This window comes from Vombatus ursinus, unplaced genomic scaffold, assembly GCF_900497805.2.
Source record: "Vombatus ursinus unplaced genomic scaffold, bare-nosed wombat genome assembly UNPS02014772.1, whole genome shotgun sequence".
NCBI lineage: Eukaryota > Metazoa > Chordata > Mammalia > Diprotodontia > Vombatidae > Vombatus > Vombatus ursinus.
In genome coordinates, this window is record NW_020954550.1 from 1,056,674 (window position 1) to 1,076,945 (window position 20,272).

At 36.9% G+C, this 20,272-nt stretch overlaps 1 protein-coding gene across 1 annotated transcript in view; it reads left to right on the top strand.

Annotated features, from left to right (window-relative positions):
- The window catches only part of SV2C (synaptic vesicle glycoprotein 2C), a 205,520-nt gene that overhangs the window by 55,316 nt on the left and 129,932 nt on the right, over positions 1-20,272 (top strand). The window contains exon 2 of the mRNA XM_027863597.1: positions 3,987-4,167. Within this exon, the coding sequence (XP_027719398.1) occupies positions 3,987-4,167 (181 nt within the window). The remainder of the gene's footprint in view (positions 1-3,986; positions 4,168-20,272) is intronic.

Sequence of the window (20,272 nt, forward strand, 5' to 3'; positions counted from 1 at the left end):
CTCTCTCTCTCTCTCTCTCTCTCTCTCTCTCTCTCTCTCTCTCTCTCTCTGTGAGGAAATATAGTTAAGTAGTGAAGTAGTGATACAGTCTAGTCCCTGACATGGCCTGCATCCCTCCTGGACCAGAAAAGCCAGGGGAATTGTTACCTCTTTGGAACCACAGCAGGGCATGTTCTTTTTAGCAAAGGGCTTAGTTTCTTTCTTCATTGCTATTGAGCTATTTTCAATAACTTTCTTTCTCTAGAGGACTGAGAACATGCCAGGCCTGTATAGCAGCTCATTGAGCTAATCTGAGCGTAAGAACGCACAGTTCTCTTAGCATCTGCTTGAACTCGACAAGGTATCTTCCAGTTCCTTTCCAGGCCTTGGTGGCACCTGGGAAGTGTTTTATGTTCCCTGTGTTACCAGGGTGACCAGTGTTATCCTTTGCCAGAGGAAAAAAATATACCTTAGAAACACTTGAGTTTTCCAGAGACTCAGAGAGCCATGAAGATTATAGAGATGAAAAAGCATGAAACTGAGCATGAAAATAAATTAAATTATAGGCAAGTTGGAATTTTAACAAGAAAAAGAAGTGACACCCAGTGTTAATGGTCTGATTCTTTAGCCTGCTGCTAACTTCTTACCATTCTATGCATCATGGCTGTAGGTAGAATATGTGAAAGAAATTATCGATATCCTCAGATTTTCCTGTTAGGATACAAGCTCTCTGAGGACAAGGACTGTTACGCTTTTTTCTTTGAATTCAAATTAGGTAAAACAGCATCTGATACAGAGCAGAGCATTTGCTAATAAATGTTTGTCAAATGATTCATTCCTAAATCGCTCTTAGTTTCTCCTGTGCCCTCACATTCTTCTACCTTGTAGTATACTTATCTGTGAACATATCATATTCTTTCCAGTAGATTTAAGCTCCCTGAAGGCAAGCAGTGTCATTTTTATCCCCAGTGCCCAACACAAAGGTGCTTAATTAGCATTTGCTTAGCACAACTCCTACTACATTGAAGTATTTAATAAATGCTTATGGATAAATTGATTTGCTGAATTGAATTGAATGAGAAATGGCAAAATACATTTGCCGGATAGCTTAAAATGCTTATGGAATTATAGATCTTTTTTAGCACCTCTGCAAAGGTGGATTGAAAATGAAATTTTTCTTCCTGAATACTCTCCTTCAGGGGATAAAGCCAATTGATTATGGCTTAGAAATGTGTTTCCTAGAGAGTCTTAGGAAGTATTTCTTCTGCTATTTAGTACATCGTTAAGACAAAGAGAAAGAAAGAACTAAGAGCAGGAAGTTTCCATCAGGGTCTCCATGAGCCTATTATAGTCATTTTTTTTGTTAATTTTTTCCTTTGTAAGACCATGACAATGGATGATATTTTGTGAATTGATATGTGTATGGCTTGTAAACTATGCAATGGTAACTTACTGTTACTAGGAGGCCTCTCAGTTTCCCCAAGAGGGTATTCAATGGTTTTTCCATCCCTTTTTATGCCGTTTGTATTTCTTCCTCTATAAGAATGCAAAGTCTTAGAGATTAGGATTGTCTGGCTTTCTGCTTGCATTCTTATGCCCAGCACTTAGCACAATACCTGGTGCTTAGGAAGCCGATAAATAAATGTTTGCTGACTTGAATTTGTATTTAGAGAGCAATAAAAATAAATTGCAGTCAAGTGTCTAGCATTGGAGAAAATAAGTAAAGATAAGAAAAGGTTCATTTCAGAAGAAGATATGAAGAATGGATTCCTCAGGCTAAGAGAATATCTGAAAGGTAGGACTAAGTGGCATACAGTCTTAATCAGCTATTTAGCATTTATTAAGTGCCTACTGTGTGCCAGACACTGTGTTATGTGCTGGATCCCTCACACTTAGAAAGGTAAAAAATGGTCCTTTCTTACAGAAGATAGGCCATTAATTGAGGTTTGAAGGAAGCCAAAGAAGCTAGGAGGGCAGATGAGGAGGGAGAGAGTTCCAGGGCTGGGAGGTAGCCAGGGAAAATGCTGTTCAGGAGATGTCTTAGACTACGTAACAGTTGGGATTTGGAAGCTGGAGGTGGAAGTCTCCAGACCCAGAAGAACCTGTAAATATGATGTCCAGGGCTGACAACTCTGGATCCTATAGGTATTCTGTTACCTGTAATCCCATTACCTGTCACTCATTTTTTTCAGTTGTGTCCAACTCTTTGTGATCCCATTTAGGGTCTAATTGGCAAAGATACTAGAGTGGTTTCACCATTTCCTTCTCCAGCTCATTTTACAAATGAGGAAACTGAGACAAACAGGGTTAAGTGACTTGCCCAGGGTCACACAGCCAATAAGTATCTGATTCAGGATTTCAACTTAGATCTTCCTGACTCTAGCACTCTGTCCACTACACTACCTAGCACCCTCGCTTTGAAGCAGGCATGTGAATCCTGAGTCTAGGGCTCTTCTAACCCTATCCTAGATCTGAACTGGAACAGTCCCAGTATATCTTGGGACCTTTAGACCCAGGAAGACCTGTACCTAGGCTGGATTGCAGAACCAATACCCATTAAACTGTAAGCTCCTTGGGGGCAAGGACTGTCTTTTGCCACTTTTTGTATTCCCAGCACTTAGCACAGTGCCTGGGGATGAGATAGGGATTTAGCAAATGTTTTTTATTGATTGATTGATAATAATGCAACCACCCAAGGCTCACCTTATTGTAAACCCATACCTATGTGTATAGGGCTAAATCCAGTTTTGTATTAAACGTTTCTGGCATTGCCTTTCTTCTTGAACGCTGAATAATTGAGAGTAAGAGACATTGACTTTGGTTTCAGAATAACAGGAGGTCCATAGACATACAATATACCTTTGCTGGCAAGTTGATTGATGTTGACAGGTATGTTGCCCATCCATTGTGTTCCTCAAATGAACCTTTGCTGCTGCAATGAGTTACACCCAATAAGTTAAATAAATATGGTCCTTCCCACTGACCTCATTACATTTTCTCTTGTCTCTGGCCTTCATTACTCAAAGAACATGTGATATGAAATGTCCTTGTAATGTGAAATATTTCCTCCAATATCTTTTCATAAATGATGTATTATAAACTCAAAAATAAACTTCAACATAGTAAATGTTTTTAACCATTTACATTTAAACAAATTTTGATGCAAAAAATATTAAAGTCTTACTGCATTTTAAAATGTAATAGCTTTTCAGCCCCTCCCTATAGGTCTCTCAGGCGTCTTTTTCCAATCCTTCTCCATCACTTTTCCTCTTATGTGGTTCTAATTAGTGTGCACTCAGTTCTTCTGGTTCTGATTTTTTTTTTAATTATTTAATAAAGGTTATTCCAGATTTCATTATATTTCTTATACTTGTCAGTCTAAATTGCATTATAGTTTGCTTACTAATGAATTCCTATGGCCCCTTCAACTTAAAACCTAGGATCATTATATTAATTTCCAAAACTTATCTAACCATACCCATCATTGTTAGATATCTAGGTATTTCCATTTTTTTTCAATTACAAATAATGCTGCTATAAAAATCTATGAACAAAGAGCATCTTTTGGTTTGTTTTTGATGGCCTAGCAACTTTTGAAAAAAAATTCCTTATTTATGAGGCCATAATTTTATTATTGGTATCTAAACTAGTAACGTAGAACCCAGATTTGAAAAAAATAATGATCAACTGGGTCCACGTGTTGATTCATGCTGGATAAATATTTCTATGAGTAGATTGACTCTTTTTGTATTAAGAATGATCTAGTTTATTGTTATTATACTTGCCGGTGGATGTATGCAAAACAGAGCAGTACAATATTTGTCAATGTTCTTTTGTATTTTAATCAAGTACTGGGCGTGTTAAGGAAGCTCCCAAATGCCACAGTTTGGATTGAAATGTTCCAGGGCAAAATCTTAAATCTGTTTTGTCCACTGCTCTTTGTTGTGATATTTGCAAAATAACACCTCCAATCCATGTTGTGTTTCCTTGTTTTCTGTGTGTTGCAGGTAGCATAGTGTACCTCGGGATGATGTTGGGGTCATTCTTCTGGGGCGGATTGGCAGACAAAGTGGGAAGGAGACAATCTCTTCTGATTTGCATGTCTGTCAATGGATTCTTTGCCTTCCTTTCGTCATTTGTCCAGGGTTATGGCTTCTTTCTCTTCTGTCGCTTACTTTCTGGATTTGGGTAAGGTTTTTTTTTTTCTTTTTATATTTTATAGCAATATGTATGGTCTAATAAATAAATACATTTCCAATTGTAATAACCAGTCTCCAAGACAACAGGACTACTGAACATTTTTGCCACCCTGTTACAGCAGACATTAAGCCTATGAATATTAACTCAGTGCCAAGATCCAAAAGTTTCAACTGAGGAACAGAATTACCCACTTTTCAATTCAGTGGAGTGACTGGGGAGACACAAGCCTTAGTCTTTTACGGAGGAGGACTGAGCTGGTGTTTTCTTCTAGGGAAAGAGTCTTTGCTGACACTGAATACAATTTCTGTGATAGAATTTACTTGCAAAAATGTACAATTATTTTTCTTGAAAAATTTTAATATAAAAGACTAAAGGTTTCCAGGAACATTTAGGTATTCCAGGTTCACATATATCATGCCTTAACTTTTGAACAGAACTGTTTAGAAACTCTGAATGCTAGGATTGGTTGGACCTTCCCAGGTGGATATTCCTTTGTTCCTCAATGACCATTTTTGTCAACCTAGCAATGGTAGAAAGCCTACTTCTTAGATCACAATTACAGTAGGTAGCTTCAGATGAAAATAGACAGAGAGCTTTGCCCTGGGAAATAAGAGACAAAAAAGAAACTGATTTATGCTCAAGAATTCTCATTTTTTGTAAGAGAAGCTTTCTGGAATAGCTTGATTTTGGAAATTCATGTGGAAATTCACATGGGACAATAAATATATGATGAAATAGCAATCAAGGAATTGGAAGTCCTTAAAGGGTCTGGAGTGTGTGTGTGTGTGTGTGTGTGTGTGTGTTGCTGGGTGTCCTGGCAAATGAGATAGAAGAGAATGGATAGCCTGTCAGTGATAAGATACGTTTCAGTGAAAAACAATGGAAGGCAAACAGCAATGTTTCTTAACAGCATGGTGTTTCCAAGATCAAAAGGTAAAAATAAGGAGAGGAAAGGAAAACATCAGAGGGTCTCAGTGCCTTATAGAATTCTTTGTGGTTTTCTCCTTATTGATATCAGCTTTCTGTCTACATCTATAATCTATACAAGATGATTTCTTTTAGTATTTGTGGTAGTACACATGGGCAAATAATACCCAACAATACATAACTTTATACTTAATGTTGGAGCTCCTGAGCCTTTGCAAGGTGGTGGTGGTGGCTACTCCTGCTGCTACTTGTATTTAAATGCTACAGTGCAGATGAGGTAATAGGAAGAACTGAATTTCAAGCATCTAGAAGAGGAAACATTAAGTAGGAACATTAGAAGAAAATAGATCCAATTAACAGGGTGAGCCCTGGGAAAAAATGTTAAATGGCTACTTTGGTGCTGCCCACTTAATCCTTTAATAACCTTTATTCTTTTCTGTGTACCCTATATCCCATCAGGATCCCACTTCCTAAATATCTCAGCCTGGTTGCTCAGAACTCTAGCTGTCATGTCTCAGTTATACATCTCTTCCCCTGGCAGTATTGTGTACTGGGAAGTCAAAATAAAAAGCATATATTAAGCACCTACTATGTGCCAGGCACTTTAGACATGGAGTCAGACTGTATGGGTTTGAATCTTGACTCTGCCACTTGCTTCCTGTATTGCTTCAGATAAGTCATTTACCCTCTCTGAGCCTCAGTGTCCTCATCTGTAAAATGAAAGCGTTAGACTAAATTATTTCTAAGATCTCTTCTGGCTCTAAATCCTATGTTCCCTGGCTAATACCCAGACTAGGAAAGTCTCACTCTCTATACTCCCCTTATTGTGACTCATTATATATTTGCTCTCAGCTAGGTAGGTATGACTTAATAAAGAAGTTGATACACCAAGTTCAAGTCAAGGTGTTAATAGCTGACAATTAGTTAATGTGTTCATTCAACTCAACAATGATTTATTAAATACCTACTATGTGCAAGGCAGTATGTTAGATTTAGAGGATACTAAGATGAAAAAGTTAGTTAGTTTTTGACCCCAAATAGCTTATACTCAATTTTTACAACATGAATACATGATACAAACATAATGTGATAGGAGTAAAAGGGAGAATGAGACAAAATGATCTAGAACAATATAAAGAAGTTCTGACTGAACTGGTGTGTGTGTGTGTGTGTGTGTGTGTATGTGTGTGTGTACGTGTGGCAGTGTCATCAAGGCTTCAGGGAAGAGTTGGCAATTGAGGACCTGAGTTCACCCCTGCTCCTTGAGACAAGGTTCTGCTTTTTGTCTCTGTTTGTGCCTCCAGAACTTAGCATCGTGCCAGGCATATGGTAACCACTTAATAAATGCTGATTGACTGACTAGCTGTCTTCCTCCTCCCAAAGGTATTTAATAGTCTAAAATGGGATGATTCCTAAGCTGAAAGAATTGAATCTCTAATAGAATTTTAGGTATGAACAACATTCAGGTGAAGGGATGTATCTTAAATCCAGGGAATTTTCCCAGCACATAGAGGTCACGTTAAGTAGTATGACTTGTCTATTGCCTGTCGAAAAGGCAGAACCTATAGATGAGAATCCATATACGTTAAAAGATTTAGGCATAATGTTTTCAGAGACACAATGGAGTTTCCAGAATGTTCACAATTTAAGGAAGTGATAGATTAGGTAAAGATCATTTGGAAAACAAGGTTCTTATATGTGGATAGATTTTTAAAAAACTAATTTCAATAGAATTCTAACATTAGTTTATTTAGAAAGTTTATCTAGTTTATTATTTACAGTTATACTCAAAGCTTCCAAGAGAATCCAAAATATAGATGAAGAAGAATACATTTCTCCTTCAGGGTGCCTTCAATGGGCCATTCATCAATTTAAGTCAGCATATTTCTGTTGTTTTTAAAACAGATGTGTTCATGTGCAAAAATTAGCACACTTTAAGTTTTGTACAAAATGAATAATATGGTAATGTTTTATATGATTGTGTGTGTATAACCTATATTAGATTGCCTACCATCTCAGGGAGGGGTAGGGAAGGGGATAGAATTTGAAACTCAAACTTTTAAAAAAAATCAAATGTTAAAAATTGTTTTAACATGTAATTGTGGGAAAATAAAATATTATTTTAAAATTTTTAAAGAGTAGTACACTTTCTAATTTATCTACTGAAATCTAAAGCACATTAAAAACATGAATTGGGCTAATATTTATGATCATAGATCTATAGCTAGAATCCTCACAACCACCAATCCAACTGCCTTATTTTATAGATGAAGAAACTCAGGCCCACAGAGGTTCATTGACCTGTCCAAAATCATAAAGGTAGTGTCAGTGTCTCAGCAACCCTACCTTCACTGCACATTTGAAGATTGTTTTGTCTTTTAGCATAGTAGTTGATTTTTTTTTTTAAATTCTTTTTCAAGTGTAACATGGTGTCTAAGTAAACAATCTCCCTTTTTAATGTCAATTTTCCACAGTTCAACACCAGATGAAGAGAGCTTTTAACTGTAGCATGTAACTGTTCTAGCCAATTAGAGGATAAAACACCTGACACTGTGTCTTTTGTCCCCTTTTGTAAGTATCTAGCTTAAAAGGAAAAAGACATAGAAAACTTAGAACCAACATTTGCATTTTAACTTCTCCCTAGATTAGAAATTACATGAGAAATGATGCAGGGGGCTTTTCACTGACTTTGTAGTCATTCTTGAAGGTACCTAAGTTTTGAAGAAAAGCAAACAAGTCCAGAGTGTGCAAATGCAATCTTCTATATCTGCCCTTCACTTCTCATTTCATGGTTAATTTTCTATCACTATATTCACATCAGGGTTGTTCTGGAGCCTGCTAGAACCATCTTAGGAGTCGATTGTTAAATCTTCAGCATTAGCATTTATACTTCAGAAATCATCAAATGCTACAAAACAGGGCTTGATTTATTGTTTTGTTGATTGTCAAGACTTTAAAAACTGGTGGGGAAAATGTTATAAATGCAGATTCAACTTAAAAGTATGTTCTGCATACATCCCCTCTGCCTCCAAAGACAGTTGCTAAATGTTTACCAGCACACTACTGGGTCACCCGCTCTAGATCATAAGACACGCTTCCCTCCACGTAGGTAAATGAGTTAAGCTTACAGTATAGTACGTGCACTCTGCCATGCTTTTCTAGGGAAGCAGGAGGGTGCAGTGGAAAGTTTGCTGGTGCATCCAGAGGGTCTCAGTTTGAATCTTGGCTCTGGCATTTTCCTACCTTTATGACCTTGGGCAAGTCATTTCAGTTTACCAGGACTCAGTTTCCTCATTTGTGAAATGAGGTGATTGGACTAGATATCACTCCAGATTAGATGATCACCTTTTCAACTCTAAAACTAAGATCCTATAAGCCTTCTTTAAAAGTCAACAGGCTTGACTCTGCCAACAGAAAGACTGGCTGAATCACCTCTAAGCTACAATGTGGCAATTGATACCACTGTGCAGTATCATCTGTGTACATCTGCACTTGAGAAATACATCTCAATCAATTAACTCAGCATAGTCCATTTGGAGTGGTTTTTAAAAAGTCATCTTCATGGTGGAATTTTTATGTAGTAATTTAAAATGGCCAAAATAACTCACTTCATTTGGGTTTTGATCGTATAGATATGATTAAAGTTCCCTAGAAGGGAGTATATACCCTTGATCTAAAGAAACCAGTGTACTTTCAGAAGTTTTACCATTCTTCATGGTCAAATTGTATTGGATAGTATCAGGTATGAAGTGTAATGAAAGATAGAACCTTTTAACAGTCTGTCTCAATAATATGGTGCCAGAAATTCAAAAATGCTTGACTACAATTGTTACTCTGTCACTGAACTACTTTGCAACCTTGGCCATCCATCCATTTACCATCCATTCCTCCATCCATTCATTCACCAAGCACTTATTAAGTACTAATTAAATGCTAGGAAATAGGGATACAAAGCAAAAAAAATGAAGTGGTAATTAAGTCTCAAGTATCTTGAGAGTTCTATTGGGGAAAAGCTACATGTACACAGAGAATAAATGCAAAGTGGGTCCAAAGTGATTTGAGGAAAGGGTTTTAGCAAACAGGGTAGGTCTTCTCTAGGGGATTCTAGTTGAGAAGAGTTTTGAAGCAAGCAAGGGTTTCTATCAGACAGAGGTTAAAAATGCTTTCAAGACATGAAGGACAACATAAAGAGGGAGAGAGAGTCTACTGAAACAGCAAGAAGACCACTTTGGCTGGAACATAAATTATATAAAGGAGAATTATATACAATAAGCCAGGAAAGGCTTATTAGTCTGTCAGTAAGTCAACACGTATTTATTAAGCATTTCCATTATGTTAGACTTTGCACTAAGTGCTAAGAATACAGAGAAAGGCAAAAACCATGATCCCTGCTTTTAGGGAGTTCACATTCAAATGGGGGAGACAATACATATGTAAGTATGTACATATGAGATATATGCAGAATAGATAGAAAACAATATCAGAGAAAAGGCCCTTAGAGGGGTACAGGGGAGAGATGTTTGGAATGGTCTCCTGGAGAAACTGAATCCTGAAGAAAATCAAGGTAGCTGAGAGATGGGAATGAGGAAAGAGAGTACACCAGGTGTGAGGAACAGCCTTTGTACTCAAAGGCATGAAGATTGGATATGTGATAGTGTGTGTGTGTGTGTGTGTGTGTGTAGAAATGAATGGAGAGGGGGAAGGAGGAGACCAGCATGTAGACCAGAGTGGATAGATCATAGAAGATATGGAAGGGAGTAAGCAAACTAGAAAGCTAGAAGGAGAACTGGTTGTGACAGGCTTTAAACATCAAACAGAGGACTTTATATTTGATTGTGAGGGTAAGAGAATCTGGAGTCTTCTGTGTAAGCATGGTGACATTGTCAGATTGGTGCTTTAAGAAAATCACTTCAGCAGCTCAATGAGGCAACACGTAAGGAAGAAAGACCTTCCTTTTGTAAGTCATTGCAGTAATACAGAAAAGTGATCAGGAACTGTAGTAGGATGGTACCTATGTGCCTAGAGAGTGTCACATACAAGGGATGTTGTAAAGGTAGAAATGACAAGATTTGGCAACAGACTGGAGATGTGGGGTCTGTGTGAGGGAGTAGAAGATGAGGGTCGAGCCTGGGTGTTTGGGAAAATAGCTACAACAGGAAAACTGGGAAGAAGAAAGGGGCTGGAAAGAAAGATGACAAGTTCTGTTTTGGACATGTTGAGTCTGAGATAATTAAACCCAAGGAGTTTATGAAGTCACTAACTAAAAGAATGTAGAGGGAGAAGAAAAGTGGGGCCAGAGCACAGCCTTGGGGTACAGCCACAGTTAGGGAGTGTGATATGAATGATGAGCCAACAAAAGAAACAGAAAAGGAGCAGCCAGAGAGGCATGAAGAGAACTAAGAGAGGAGGGTACCCCAGGAACCTAGAGAAGAAAGGTAATATAGGAGGAGATTATCAGCAAGGCAAAAGACTTCAGGGAAGTCAAGAAGGATGGGAATTGAGAACAGGTCACTAGGTCTAAGAACTAAGAGATCATTGGTAACTTGGAGAGGGAAATTTCAGTTGAATGATGAGGTCACAAGCCAGTTTGGAAGTAAGTGAGAGAGGAAATAAAGCCATCAAGGGTAGATGTCCTTTCTAGAGTAGACTAGAGGAAGATTGTGAAATGTTTTAAAAACCAAATCAGAATTTTATCCCTGAGGAAAGAGGAAGTGCCTGCAATTTCCTTGTCTTCTGGAATATGTAAATGTATAGAATAGTACTCTGCTTAAATTGGACAAGCCATTCAAAGTGCCTTATATTTTCCTTGCATTTTAAATTAATTTTGCCTGGCCACATTCCCCCCATCATCTATCTCTGTTATTTCTATACCGAGAAATTTCTCACTATTTCATTCTTTTCCCCTGCTTGCTCTGCTATTAATGCTTCAGCTCTGATATTGTGCAATCTTCCTAAAAGCCCTAAACAGAGCAAATCATGCTATTATGTCTGCTTACCTAGGCAATTTTCCCTGCCCAGATGTGATCCAGTTTGAGAATAGAAGAAAACCAGATTGTCTAGGAAAATAAGACTGTATAACCTTATGAATTTTAATATTGTAGGCCTTTAGCTCTCCGATATATTCGTGCTTCTGCATGTTCAGAGAATGTCAGAGCTGGAAGAGATCTAAGAGATCATCATTGTAGAATGAAAGCTCCTTGAGGACAGGAAATAATTCCTTTTTTGTCTCTATATCCCCAGTGCCTAGCATAGTACCTGGCACATAATGGGTATTTAATAAATACTTGTTGATTGATTACTTGATCTACTCCCAATCCTCTCATTTTATGGATTAGGAAACCAAGGCACAGAGTAGTTAAGTGACTTGCCAAAGGTCTCACAGCTAGTTAGTGGCAGAGCCTGACTAGAATTCAAGCCTTTGAAGTTTTAAGCCCCTTTAGTTCCTAAGTCTATTACATCTGCCATTGTTTCCCCATTGCTATAGTTTCTCTCAATCCTAAAGACAGAGTAGCGGTACTGCAAATGTAATCTGGTGTCTGCATACAGTTATGTGTTTGATATGTGCATTATAGTCTGGGAAAAATATATGCTTTATAGAAGTAAGGACCTAGAGAGAGTAGGGATGCCAGAAGTCACCTAGTCCAACGTCCTCATTTCACAGATCAGGAAACTGAGGTCCGGCCAAGTCACTTGGGTAACAAATATCAGACCCCCAAGACGTTGATTCAAAGTCCAACCCTATTTCCACTGTATTTTGCTGCATTCTTCTTTAGAGAGTTGTTTCTTTGTCTTCATGTCTACCTTTTGATCTGTTAAGCCAAGTAAAGATCCTTAGATTCTTTGAAACATGAAAATGTCCAGCTATTATATTCCATGTGACTTTAAATATTAATTCAGTTCAAAGAATATTCTTGGCAGGGTCAACATTACTTTGAGGGGATGAGGAATAGGACATAATCAATTACTCACCTGTCTCTCACTTTCATAAGTGAATTTTACACTGAGTAATGTGTGCTTCCCTCCCTTCTTTTGTTATATGAAATTAGAAAGATGGAAAATGGAGTTGGCACCACTGATTCATTTTCATTTACTCCCAAATTAAATTATTTGCTTCCAGTCACTGTTAATTACTGGCATGATAATGCTTTTTACTGCTGGACCACTGTGTCAGGCTAGGAGACTCTGTCTGGGGGTCTGGCTCTATTAAAAAGGAGGGTCAGTTACATAGAAACAGAAAAGCAACAATTAAAATAAAACAATTTTATTGTTGTCTGTGTAGCATCTAGTAAAAGGACAATCTGTACCCACTAGGGATGGGGGCTGACGAATTTTGGACCAGGATGGTTTCTAGTATCTTCTTAATTGCACCAAACTACAGTAATGAAATTGGATTCAATTTATAGCTGTAATTATCATTGTTCTTGGGAGCTCAAGATACATTTAATTTATTAATGTAAAGAGAGATGGATTTGAAGTTGGAGGACTTGAGCTCCCATCTAAACTCTCCCCACTACAGCTTGCATGACCTTGGGCGAGTTCTTTTCTTTTGCTGGGTTTTCATCAGTGAATTGAAAAGGGTGGACTAGATGACCTGTAAGATCCTTTCTCTAGTACAAAATCTATGGACATATGATCTATCTATAATAACTCAGTGTCACAAAGTCACCTTGTGACCTGAGGCAAATCACGTAACTCCATTGAACCTCATTTTCCTCAAATGTAAAATAAAAGGATGGAGATCCCTCCCAGTTCCCAACCTATGATTATAGGTGTATATCCATTTTAATAGATAAGGAAAGAAGGCACTAAGAAAGAAAGCACAATGACTTAACAAATGCCCCAAAGACCCCAGGCCTGATTTTGATTCCAATTCTAAGCTGTACTGCCTCTTTCTCAGAGCACCCTTTCTCTTCAGATTATTTTTGTTTCTCCCATAATAAAGGATGTTCCAAAAGCCTTGGTACAGTTTTAACCTATTTAACTTTTATAGTCTAAAACTGCACCAAGACTTTTGGTACATCCTATATTGAAGAAATACAGCTTGGCATTTAAATTTTAAAAAGGAATCTCCAATAATTAATAACTTCAGCAAAATTGCAAGATATAAAATAAGCCCACATGAATCATCAGCATTTCTATATATTACCAACAAAGTCTAGCAGCAAGATATAGAAAGAGAAACTCCATTTAAAATAGGGGTAAACAATATAAAATACTTAGAGGCCTACCTGCCAAGAAAAACCCAGGAACTATATGAACACAATTACAGAACACTTTTCAAACAAATAAAGTTAGATTTAAACAATTGGGAAAATATCAATTGCTCATGGGAAGGTTGTGCCAATATAATAAAAATGATAATTTAACCTAAATTAATTTGTTAATTCAGTTCCATACCAAACTACCAAAAAATTATTTATAGAACTAGAAAAATAATAACAAAATTCATCTAGAAGAACAAAAGGTCAAGAATATCAAGAGAATTAATGAAAAAATTATGAAAGAAGGTACCAGAGCTCAAACTGCATTATAAAGTAATAACCACCCAAACAATCTGGTACTGGCTAAGAAGCAGAGTAATGGATAAGTGGAATAGATGAGGCACCCAATACACAGTAATAGATGAACATAGTAATCCAGCAAACCACTCTAGTATCTTTGCCAAGAAAACCCTAAATGAGGTCACCAAGAGTAGTATACAACTGAACAACAACAAAAATTCTAATATAATCAACTGGCTCTGAAATTGCCCTTATGTTTGTGTAACAACCGTCTTTCCTTCTTCTCTCGTTTGCTGGTTTCCAAAGCAAAGATTAAGAGGGATTTTTTATTCCAGTAGTTTCCTCTTGGGAGTACTCTTGCTCAGCACCAAGCACATTCCCTGAGGCCAAATGACCGTGTGACTTCTCTTATAATAATAATGATAACTATCATTTATGTAGTACTTATTATGTCCAGGTGCTTTGGAATTATTTCATTTGATCAACAAAACAACCTGGAAGGTAGATGCTATTATTATTCTCATTTTACTGATGTGGAAACTGAGACAAAGAGAAGTGACTTGGCCAGGGTCACACAATAAATGTCCTTGAACTCAGGTCATTCTGATTCCAGGTCCATTGCTCTAACCACTCCACTCTAACTGCCTCTCACTACCAAGCCATAATCTTGGCCTACTCAAGTCAGTTTTGAAAAAGTGGGATTTTGTTTCTGATTTTTACCCATAGGAGATGAATGATCTTCAATTAATTGTTTCCTATTCTCAGATTATTCAGATGTATTCTAATATAATGCAATACTTCCAGTAATTGAGCTCTAACTGTAAGCAAAAGGTTGAGTAACCTGACAGGGAGATATTACACTAGTACTGTAAAGAGAAAGATTCAGATTGATATTGAGCACTCCTTAGAAAATAAGTGAGACAAATTTACCAGGTAAAGTCACTTCTGGAAAAGAAATAACCAGATACTATATCTTACCTCCTTCATTTTTAAAAATGGGGATGTGATGAGTGAATAGTGTTTCCCCTTTTTTTCCTTCTAATAGACTGTCAATGGTTTTCTTCACATCTGTGGTCTACCTTTATATATTGTGAGAAAATCAACCTTTCTCTTCTACCTGCCCAACTCCACCCGATTCCTTGGACTCCCACCTCAAGGTGCTACTGTTGAAATCATTTTTTGGATCGGAATATGTTATGTCTATTAAATTTGCTGGGTTCAGAACAGACAGAGCTCTCAGTAAGGTTCCCAGTGAGATTTGGTTAGACAATGATAATATCTGGAATCTTCCTTCATTCTGCTATATATGCTAAGCTGATTTAGTTCTGTATTCTCATGTTCAGCATGAAAGGATAAGAGTATTGTTAGGATAGTAGCACAATCTCTCATTCACAAAGTATCCTACTCACGTGAATCAGTATTATATTATTGGGAAAAACAGGACACATTTGAAATTGCTGATGAATACCATTTTTTGTTATCGCATAAAGGCAAAGGGTAAATTACATTACAGAAACATATGTAACCTTATTGTATTTAGGGGAATCCCAAGGTTATTCTGCAGATAGGCTTTTGATTTTCACTGTCTTTTTATGGTGATAATATTGACATTACTTAAGAAATTGGGCAAAATCCTGAAATCATTTGATTTCATTAGCTTGTCTCAAATCATATTATTTCATTCTTGAGGAAGTCTTTTGAATATGTAATTGTTCTAAAAAATTGTTCAGTATTGAAATATATACAAACTAAATCCTATCCAACTCTCACACTATAGCAATGTTTCAGTTATCATTCTATCTCTATCTTCCATTACCAAAGATAATTAAGATTTGGCTCTTTTATTAACTGTCAAAGTAGACTTAATAGCCTACCCTGTGAAAAATCCTTCATTAACCACTCTGTTCTGATTACTTCATTTACTTCTATATCCCTTCTGCACTAATGATGAACTCTAGCTAATCTCAGCATTAGCCAATTTGTGGTACATTTTTTGAAGAATAAAAAGAGAAGTTTCCCGGTTAATTGAGCTTAGAGAGGAGTCCCTCCAATACTAAAGGTTCCAATTATTAGTTGGTCTTTTGTAGAGCTAACATTCTTAATAGTGTTTAAAATTTGTTTGTTATTTTTAGATATCTCTAGCCAATGTTAAGAATAAGCAGACAATGTTGGCATGTGCTCTTGAGCCATAAAGTAACATAAAATTATAATTTTACTCATTTATATATGTTTGTATCTGTTCTTTAGTACTTGTATGTCTTTCCTATCTTTACCATTAGACTGTAAATTCCTCAAGGCCAGGAACTGTCAATACTATTATGTGGTGTTATGTGTTTTACTTTAGGAGGTAATAAATGTGATGGATAGTCTGACTGTCTAATTTAGGGATTTTGCAATAGAAATAACAATTCACCTATAAAAGGAAAAAAAAATCTGTAAATGCATTATATGTGTCAGTTGAGATTTCTAGAAGATAAATTCTTGAAATACAATCCAAAAATTCTGTGTGATTTTCCTATGATTCTATTATTGTTTTGAAGGACCCCTGGAACACCAAACATTGTAGCAGTGAAATAAACTTTCTCCCTCTACAGTCAGCTAATCTTCAACCCCCAATACAAGTAATTTCTTGAAAGGACTTCTGCCCTTTCTTGAACTCTACATCAGAAAGGCAGGTTACGTGCATTGGAGGAGGTGATAGACATCAGGATGACTGGTCTCGGTTTTTTGGTTTGTTTGTTTGCTCCCTACAGATTGGTCTCTTCTAAAGACTTATGACTTTCTGTTTTTTATTATTGTACATTTATTCAGTATTTTTATATATTAACAACTTACAAAGGTAGAGGCAGCTAGGTGGCACAGTGGATTGAGTGTCAGGCCTAGAGTCAGGAAGATTCCTCTTCCTGAGTTCAAATCTGGCCTCAGACACTTACTACTTGTGTAACCCTGGGCAAGTCACTTAACCTTGTTTGCCTCAGTTTCTTCATCTGCAAAATAAGCTGGAGAAGGAAATGGCAAACCATTCCAGTATCTCTGCCAAGAAAACCCCAAATGAGTTCATGAAGAGTTGGACACAACCAAAATGATTGAACAACTTCCAAAAGGCAATTTAAGGTTTGAGGGCAATTTAAGCATTAACATATAGTGGAAAGGTAAAATAAGACATTTAAATATAAAATAAGAGAAAACCCAGGCAAAATAAGCAAGGAGTAAATGCTTTCACAGTCTTTCTATGCTTAAAACCTAAATTATCTTACAGCTTTTTCCTCTTCCTCATCCCCACGTCCCCAGATTATCAAATCCTGATAGTTCTACTTCTATATTTTTTAAGTCCTTTTTCATTCCTATTGCTTCCATTTCCATTTGGCCCACCTTTTTCCCCTCAAATATTGTAATGGCCTGATAAATGATTTTTCTGGACTTTGGACTCCAGCCTGTCCCCCCCCCCCCATTCCATTCTTCGTACCCCTTCAACACTAAACTTCCCCTATTGCACGATTTGATCTTACCATTTCCTTGAACAAAAGCCTGAAATGATGACTCAGTGCTTAGTGAATAATGGTCATAGTCCTTTCAAGGTATGACCTCTCCCATCAATCATTCTCTGGTCCCCAGTCAAATAATTTTGTCATTTTCAAGTTTTTCATTTGTCTTTTTTCTCTCTGTTGAACACTTTTCATATTCTAGTTTATGTTATGTTCTTCTCTTATCACTTGGATTTGTAACTCTTTGTTACATAGGGGTCACACTTCTATCCTTCAGTTAACTAGTACAGTGGCTTTCACATATTAAAGACTTAATAAATGCTTGTTAAATCAAGTTGTTTAATTTGGACAACAGTATTAAAGTGCATTAATATGCTTAAGCAATAAATTTGGCTCTTTGATTTCCTAGCTAATAACTTGAAACCTGTCCTGAATTTTTTCAAAAGCTCTTGATATCTATATGTTGACATTTTTTTCTGTTCTGACTTACCAGGAAATGGATAGTACAAGAATGAGTGGTGGCTGTGCAGGTTGTCCTAGGGAACAGAGCAGACATTTTAGGGAGAAGTGAGTGTGTAACAGTGAACACTAGCCTGGAGTTCACAGGAAAAGGGAAGAAATCAGCCTTCACTTTCCCTACTTCATCTTTCTTTTTCTATTTCTTAACTTACCCCCATCTCATTTTTACTTTTCCTATCACATACCTCTTTCTCATAAAATCCTGTTATCCTCAAAGCAATTCAACTATCTCTCTCTCATGCCTGCCCTCCCCACTAGTCTTGTTTCAGTATCAAGCCTATCTTTTATTGCCTTCAATCCTATGCCACACAGTGTGACCTACAAATAAAAGATATTAAAGAAGGCCACAAAAAAGTCCAAAGTTTGGTGATGGCAAATATGAGAGTAAGCACGATGTGTTTCATGTATTCTTGACACTCTGCAATGTCTAAATATACTATTCACCTGTATGGAATTCCCAACAATGGTTAAATCAAAAACCCAAAGCCAGCATCTAACCAGAATGCAGTCAGCCTTTCACTTTTTATTCCTATGTAGAAATGTGATTGGTTTCATAATATATTTCATGTCCACATCCAAATGAGTTGTACTTTTTATGCTATAGATAATAGATTTTTTTACAATTGAGAAATTAGCTTCTATACTTAATCCATTCTCTGGCACCTATCATTTTAACCTCTTTTTTGCCCATTTAAGTTCTCTGAGAAAATGTCAACTTAATAAAATCCAACAGAAAAAAGACAAATGATGTCCTGCCTACCCACAACCCACCCAAGAAAATAATGGTTGAGGAACAATAGGACAAACTTTATTTTGTTTTTAAAAAATACCTTGCAAAGTAGCAGCTTTCTATATGCTGTCAATGCTTGTCTTGGGAAGTATAACTGTTACAATTTCCTCGAGTCACTTAAACACTTCCTTTGTCTCATGTTGTCTGAATGTTTTAAATTGATTATGATTATAACTTTTCTTCACTGAAAATATTCTCATAGGCAGGTGGACGTTTAAAGTAGAAAGAAATTAGTGTCTTTAATTTCTCGTTGTTGATCAAATCCAGAGGCACTAACTAAATTAGGAGTGTAGAGGAAAGAAGGCAAACAGGACCTCTGGACAGAGAGCTAACCAAGATTCAGACCAAGATGGAGATTGTAATATAGGGGAGGGTGGGGGTGGAGTGAGCAAGCAAGGGTACAAACTGGACAATTTGGTTATCACTAGAGATTAAAAAAAAAACTATAAACTTAATCATCAACAAAAACAAATAAATACAAAAATTAGAGATAAAAACATGCATATTAATAATAGCTAACATTTATATGGGGCAGTTAGGTGGCACAATGGGGCTCCAGGCACAGGACTTGGCCTGGAGTCAGGAAAACTCATCTTCCTAAGTTCAAGTATGGCCTCAGACACTTACTAACTGTGTGACCCTGGGTAAGCCACCTAACCCTATTTGCCTCAGTTTCCTCATCTGTCAAATTAGTTGGAGAAGAAAATGGCAAACCACTCCAGTCTCTTTGCCAAGAAAACCTCAAATGGGGTCACAAAGAGTTGGACACAACTGAAAAAATGATTAAACAACAACAAAAACTTTTATATGATGCTTTAAGGTTTATAAATCTCCAAAGATTGCCTCATTTGATACTTGTAACAACCCTGTGAGGTAGATCTTTATTATTATCCCCATTTTACAGATTAGGAAACTGAAACAGACAGCATTTAAGGGATTTGCCAAGGGTCACACAGTTGTTAAATGTCTGAGGCAGTATTCTAACTGATTCCAGGTCTAGCCCTCTATTCACTATAGCACCTAGCTCCCTCTTTTACATAGCTTCTTTCATATGATCTTCATAATAGTCCTCTACGCTAAACACTTGCAGAAATTAATTTCCACATCTTATGAAGAAGGAATTTAAGGTTTAGAAAAGTTAAGTGAGTTGTCTGTGGCCATTCATCTAGTAAGTCCCTGATGCAGAATATGAGCCTAGGTGTCTACTGACTCCAAAGCTAATGATCATTCCACTAAACTGTGTTGCCTCCCTCATACATAAAACCCTAAACACACAATATTCATTTTTTTGGGGGGAGCAAGTGGGGTTAAGTGACTTGCCCAGGGTCACACAGTAAGTGTCTAAAGCTAGATTTGCACTCACGTCCTCCTGACTCCAGGACCGGTATTTAATACTCATTTTTAACAGTAGAACCAAGCAAATTAACAAACCAATAAGAGACATAAAAATATATAACTTGTCTTGGAGTTGAGAGACTTAAGTTTGAATTTCCACTCTGCTGTTTACTAAATGTGGAATCATAACTCCTTTAGTTTTTAGTTTCCTTGCCTATGAAATGGGTATAGTGGTACCTGTAGTATATACCTTATAGGGTAGTAATAACTAATAATAATAATAATAGCATTTATATAGTACTTTAAGGTTTGCAAGTTGCCTTTGCACAATTGATCCTCATAACAACCCTGGGAGGAAAGTTATTATTATCTCCACTTTACAGATGAGGAACTGAAGCACATAGAGGTTAAGTTACCAGAATCGCACAGCTAGTAAGCATCTGACATTAGAGTTGAATGCAGATCTTCCTGCCTGCAGGCCCAGTGCTCTATCTACTGCACCACCAGGTGCCTCTTACCAGAGGGAAGAAATCCAG